General features: G+C 59.9%; 1 protein-coding gene and 1 long non-coding RNA gene across 2 annotated transcripts in view; both read right to left on the reverse strand.

Annotated features, from left to right (window-relative positions):
- Positions 1-334: 334 nt before the first annotated feature.
- On the reverse strand, positions 335-5083 carry LOC121022545 (uncharacterized). The gene is made up of 2 exons (XR_005786992.1): positions 4318-5083; positions 335-541 (listed from the first exon to the last, which is right to left on the reverse strand). It is a non-coding gene; the product is annotated as an uncharacterized LOC121022545 (long non-coding RNA).
- Positions 5084-5811: 728 nt separating this feature from the next.
- The window catches only part of LOC121022531 (pupal cuticle protein 36-like), a 5723-nt gene continuing 5144 nt past the window's right edge, over positions 5812-6390 (reverse strand). Inside the window, exons 2-3 of the mRNA XM_040463721.1 lie at positions 6192-6386; positions 5812-6160 (exon numbers count right to left, since the gene is read on the reverse strand). Of these exons, the coding sequence (XP_040319655.1) occupies positions 5812-6160; positions 6192-6386 (544 nt within the window). The remainder of the gene's footprint in view (positions 6161-6191; positions 6387-6390) is intronic.

The following is a 6390-nucleotide window of genomic DNA, read 5'->3' on the forward strand; positions in this document are numbered from 1 at the left end:
AATCTCTTGGACAGAGGAACCCCATTTACAGGACGAATCCTCTAGATCTTTCCAGGATAGCAAGGAAGGCTAGTCCCGGCTTGCGCCGCACGTCCACCCACAGGGCTGGTGGAAAACACCCGGGCCCTGTTCCGAAGGCCAAGTTACACCTGGATGTGTCCGTGGAAACGTCCTGTTCAACACATAGGGAAGCACAACTGCGTATGCGACGGGGAGCGGCGACACGAGGGCCCCCGTTCAGCCGCGGGCGCCTGCCAAGAGCGGGGCCGAGGACAGGCGGTGGGGGCGAGGGGCGGGGACTTGGTTTTCCCTCCGCATCCTAACTTCTACACCGTTGGGTTTTATACCACGAACTTTATTGAGAAAAAACTAACAGCTTTTAAAGAACTGGGGGGAGGGGCAAGGCGGCCTGGGGAAGGGCAGCGAGATTGCTGGCAGCGCCGGGGCAGGCTGGGCCCCCACCCCCCTTTCCTCCTGTGCCCGCTGCTGGGTCCCGCAGCCTTCCTGCTTTTGGAGGACGGACGGAGGGGGCGGCTGGCTCCTGGAGACAGGTTCAAATCTCCCATCACCCTCAAGGCCTTATCTCTAGTGGTTGGGGATTCTTACTCGACACCCATGGTCCGCAGGTGACTGGGGTGAAGGCTCCCCTAAAGGCCAAATGCAGACGTGTGCACACGGTCCTGCCATCCCTTCTCCCTTAATGCCATTCCGAATGAAAACGGCACGAAGCTGTGTGAAGTTCCACGAAGGTCTGGTTTCTTCCACGAGAACTACTTACCTCCATTCTTAAAACAATGCGTACTGCATTAGAACCCTTCGCGGGGCTCACGCTTTGCCGGTGCCCTAAGCATGGGCCACCTGCACTTCAGAGCCTGCTCCCTGGCCTATCCCATTCCACCCGGCTCTTCCTTTACGCCCCACTCGGGCCTGGGGGGCCAGCAGGCTCCCTGCAAGCGGGGCCTCCGGGAACTCCAAGCTCTCTCAGTCCCCACGTTTCGCACCCTTTCAGCCTCAGCAGCGACTTGTCCACTCCTTTGATCTCTGGCCACTCTGCCCGGGTTCGTCTGACCCACGGACCCCTCGGAGCCCACTGCCCGGCCACAAGGGGCTAGGGGCCAGGGCCCCGAACAACGTCCCCATTCAGGGTTTCACAATACACATTTGCATCTTAAAGGCAACCTTCCCCACCGTCTCGCCTGGTGAATTTCCCTTTGTCTCCACTTAAATGCTGAAAAGTACTTAATGCCTCTCTATTTACATTTAAAATCCCAAACTGGGCCCAGCCACCCTCCCGACCAGCCCAGGCCTAGGCTGGAGCCAACCTCTCAGTTAAAAACCCTTTTTGGGGAGACCGATTCTTTGGCCTTCAACTGTTAACTCTCTGCAGCCGGCTCAAGCCAATGAGGCCTTTCCGGGTGAAGGGCCCTCAGGGGGCAGGGTCTCTGAACCCCATCCCTGAGGCTGGTGACTCCCACGCAGGTCTTCTGAAACCCTCCCAGGGGAGGGTGCCTCCATCCGAGCTCTAGTGTGTGTACCCCTTTTACAGATGACACTGAGGCTGACAGAAGCACAGGAGGGAACCTGCCCAGAGCCCGGGGTTTTGCATCCTAGACCCAGACTTGCCATCAGGCCCAGCAGACTCCTCTGCTGACACCAAGATCTCTGTTTTATGTCCCATCCTCCAGGCAGGCTGTGTTCTTCCGGGTCCTCCCTTCTCTTGAGGCCATCTCGGTTCGGCTGTCCAGACTCAGACTGCCAAAGCTGGAGGAGGGTCGTTCAAACTGCACACATCCAAGCCTTTTTCACAAACTGGGGAACTGAGGCAGAGCAGTGGGGGGTGGGGGGCGGTGGGTGGCACAAGAGGTCTGGGGGAGTGCCCAGGGTCCAGGTCAAACCAGGAGCTCATGGCTCCGGTCCGTCTCCCCGTTGGCTGCAGTACAGACAGCAATGAACGGGGGTACCCAGCAGGCAGGGTGTGGCCAGGGCTAGGATCTGGCAGGGAGCAAGGCAGGCCCCACTCTGTTCTTACAGTTTTACACAAGCAAACAAGAATAGGGTCAGATGATGATGGTAAGCACATGATCAGAGGATGATAAAGCAGGATGATGTGATACAGGTACTTCAGCCAGGCTGGCGCGGAGGCTGCCCTGAAGAGGTAGGTATCCATGGATTGCAATCGAAATAAAGGCAGTCAGCAGCACAGCAAGTGCAAAGGCCCTGAGGTGGGAGTCCCCTGGGTCTGTGTGAGGAACACAAAGGCCAGTGTAGGCGCCTGGGTGGCTCAGTGGGTTAAGCATCCGACTTCAGCTCCGGTCATGATCTCACAGTTCGTGAGTTCGAGCCCCGCGTCAGGCTTTGTGCTGACAGCTCAGAGACTGGAGCCTGCTTCAGATTCTGTGTCTCTCTCTCTCTCTCTCTCTCTCTCTCTCTCTCTCTCTGCCCCTCCCTGGCTCACACTCTCTCTCTCAAAAGAAGAAACATTAAAAAAAAAAAAAAAAAAAGGGCCAGTGTGGCTGAGTGCAGACTCCTCTTAAGTCTGATGAAAAGCCACTGGAGGCCTTCTCAACAGAGGTGGGAAGCAGGGGATCAGACTTCACATCAGCTGCTCTGCCTGCTGCTGAATGGAGAGGACTGGAGAGCGTGGGGTGGGCTTGGGGAGGAACCTGTTTGGGGGTAGCTGTAATAGGAAACTATGGGGTGAATGAGAGGGTAGAGGGAAAAAAAAAAAAAAACAGGGCGAGTCTATGCTTTGGGGCTAGGACTGCCTGGGAACCTTGGGGAGAGGAGCAGGTTTGCAAGAGAAAAAAACCGAGTTCTGTTTTAGCCAGGACGCAGAAGAGATGTGTCTGGACATCCCAGTGGAGTCCGCGGCAGGCGGCTGGATGCCAGAGTCCTTTGGTCAGGAGAGAGACAGAAATGAGGGCTGACAGAAACGGGGGTCAGCAGGGTATGGATGGTGTTTGGAGCTCCAGGATTGGATGAGCTCAACTAGAGAGAGAGAGAGAGAGAGAGAGAGAGAGAGGCCCTGGCCACTTCCATATGTTTCTTTTTCCAAATTTTGTCATGTTTCATTGGTTTGCTTGAGGCCTTCCCCACCTACGTTTCCATAGAGGGGTGATGGGGGTGGGGAGCTGTTTGGGAGGTATGGGGTTTGAGAAGCATCCCTGAAGGCTGGCAGCACCACAGGCCTAGAATCCTGGCTAACTGGACATCCAGTTAGCCCCAGGCCTCCGTTTCCTCATCTGTATAACGAGGCCAGTGGGATGAAACCACTTGCGTCTCTGGCAGTTCCCAAAGCCCTAGAATTATTAGTCTCCCAGAGCCCTGGTCTACAGGTCCACGGGCAGTGCTCCCCTCCCCCACACAAGCACCTGCTCCACCAGCAGGCCAAGGAGCCCACTAGGGCCGGTGTGGACTCTGAGCCGCGCCTTCTGCACCCTCCCCACCGCCTGGGCCACACTGCCCTGCCTGTACGTATTCACTCCCTCCACTGGTTCCTTCTCCCCTCCAACCCTGGCCAGGCCTCCCCCAGGGCTGGAGAACCTTCCCTCTGCCCCACACTGGCCACACTCCCTAAACTGACCAGGTGTTGGGGGTCTAGCCCATCTAGCAGAAAAACTGTTAACTCAGGCCCTGTTCTTTCTGCCCCCACCCAGGGTGAGTCCTCAGATTTTCTGAAGGGAAAGCTGAAGTCTGGACACATTTTTACCCGAAATCACCTGATTTTTTTAATCCTGGTGTTTTAAAAACCACGGGGCAAACCAGGCAGATTCCAGCCAGGGGGTCTCAAGGGCCGGAAGCTCGCCCGTCCATTCTGATAGACTGATCCACTTTCTGAAGGGGCTGCACGGTGACCGACCAGCCTTTATTTCTTGAAACTCTCTCTTCCTTAGCTTCCGTGACACCTGCCACACCTGGTTTCCTCCTCCCTCTCTGACCGTTCTTCCTCTGTCTCCAGTGGAGCACCCCTCCCTTTTCTACCATTTCCACATCCTCCTTTTCCCTGCGCGATGACCCTAGGGAAGACACCCCTGACCCAGCCTGCTCCAGATTCACATTTCCAGCAACCTTCTCTCCCGGAATGGCTGGGCAAATTTCAGTCTGAGGATGTCCCTGCGGCCCATGCCGGGGTTCCACCAGGGGCGTCACCCTCTGCTCTTGCTCTGACCTTGAGAGCCCCAAGCTCGAGCCTCTCTAGGCCAGGCACCTGGCTACCCCCCTCCACCTGATTTCCTTGGGCCGGCTCTCTTTCCGGTGTCCCTGTTCCTGCCCCATCTCCATGTACCCTGGGCCACCGGGTAGGGCCGCCATGCCCACCTCCCCCGGCGTGCCCTCTGCTCATTCTTGGATGGCTCCTGTTCCTGGACAGACACTCCTCAGGGGGCCGCAGCAGCTCCGTCTTCCTGCTTCTCGGTCACTGCACTGCATCCTCCAAGCAGCCCAGCCTGCACACACTTTGCATTTCCAGAACCTGTGGTTTTTGTGCTCAAGTCACGTGCAGTTTCTGCAAGACCTTTGCAAGACCACCCCAGCAAGACCTTTCTGCTCCCCAGGGCCGCCCCCAGGGCTCAGCTCTGTGGCACTTTCAGAAGCCCCTCTCAGTCAGGAAATTCCTGGGGGTCTTTTCTCACTTTGGCTGAGGTCTCAGGCCCCAAGGTTTTCCTGGCCCTTGACAGACAGTCCACTCAGGGGGCTCCTCATTCCTGCAAGAGGGGCTTGGCCTTCTTTGCGGGGACCTGTGATTATCTCCCCTCCCCTATGGGCCATACTCACTGCCCTGGGAGTGAAGCCCTTCCTGGCTCCCAGCGACTGACACCCCCCGCCCCCCTCAAAACCACTCCCCGTCTCACCTTTTCCTTGCTTCAATTTCTTCCTCTCCTGGACCTTATTCACTAGCTTGTCAGAGGGCAAACGGGGTCTGTGCTTGGGGGTGCGCGCCAACAAGAGGGGACTCTTGGGGCAGAAGGCCCAGAACACCCCCACCCTGCTTTTCCGGACTTGAGGGCCTCCAGCTCTCTCCACCCTGAAACCCCAATTTTCTACGTCCCGTCCCACCCACCCACCCCTCCATGCTCAGGCCTAAAATCACTTAACCCAAAGGGATCAGCTCTCCTCTCTGGGTGTCTCCCCATGGTCTCAGCTTCCCCAAGCAGAGGCTTCTTTGGCTTCAAGAAAGATCGTCCGGCGCCGCCTCCGCACCCGCGACACTGGACCCCTCCCAGCTCAGGGCCGCCAGACTTGCACGAGCCTCTGCGGAGGACTTCGCCTGTACCAGGAGAAAGGAGCCGGGCGAGCGGTCTCCAGGACCCGCTCTCAATCGCACTCTCCCGACGAGAATGGGAGGGGTGTGGCCGGAGCAACTCCCCTCCCCCATCCTGTCCGAGAACTCCTCCGGGGGTCGCACCCCGACATTTCGGTCAACCTGCTCCACCGTGGAGCCGACAGTTGGCTTTGGGGGGGGCGGGGGGAACCGTGGCGGCTACTCGCGCACCACAAAATGGGGCACTTGGAGCATCAGCGCCAGTGGGGGTGGGGGGCTAAGAAATGTCCTCAGAGAGACACCTGCGGTCGTCCCCCACGTCCTCCCGGGCGGTGCCCGGGCCCCTTAGGCCTAACAAGACCCCGGGCGCACAGCTGGAGGGCGCCTCCAGCCGCCGTCCCCTCGGACTCGGGTGGAGACCCCCCTCGAAGATGTCCTAGCACACTTCACATTGCCCCAGCCGACCACGTGAGGGCGTGCCCTGTGTTAGTTCGGACAAATTAAAGCTCGTCCTGCGGGCAGGCCTGGGGCCTCCTGGACGCGCTCGGGGCTTAGGTGGCCGCGGCGCACTCTTGGCTGCCGGCCGCAAAGCTCCGCGCCGCGCGGCCTCCCCCGGGGCCCGCGCTATTCGCCTCCAAACCGGGTGCCCCCCTCCACTCGCGCTCCCGCAGCCTAGGGTGCACCCCTCCGTTCCCCTTTGTCGAGCCCTTCCCGGGCGCAGGCCGCTTCTCCGCTGCGCCGCAGGCTCGGGCCCTGTCCGGGGCGCTCGGCGGTGGGCTCGGTGGCGCCCGGGAGGCGCTGCCCGGGAAGCCAGAGGCCGAGGAAGGGGCTCCAAGAAGCACAAGTTGGCGCTGGCTCCAGACCAGGCTGTTGTTGTTCTCAACGTGGTCCGCCACGGAGCTATAAAGGCGGAGCGGAGCGCCCTCCTCACCAGAGCGCAGCGCGCACGCCCAGCGAGCTCCGGAGGCAACGGTGGTAGCGGCAGCAGCGGCGCTCCCTCGGCCGATTTCCTCGCTCCTGCAGGGTCCCGGCTCCGGCCCCCTCCGCCCCGGCCCCTCCGCTCCGGCTCCGGCCCCGGCCCCGGCCCAGGACCCCCGATCCGGCCGGCCCGGCCCCCACCCCAGCCCTGC

The sequence above is a fragment of the Herpailurus yagouaroundi genome, unplaced genomic scaffold (assembly GCF_014898765.1).
Source record: "Herpailurus yagouaroundi ecotype Mexico unplaced genomic scaffold, PumYag 419, whole genome shotgun sequence".
NCBI lineage: Eukaryota > Metazoa > Chordata > Mammalia > Carnivora > Felidae > Herpailurus > Herpailurus yagouaroundi.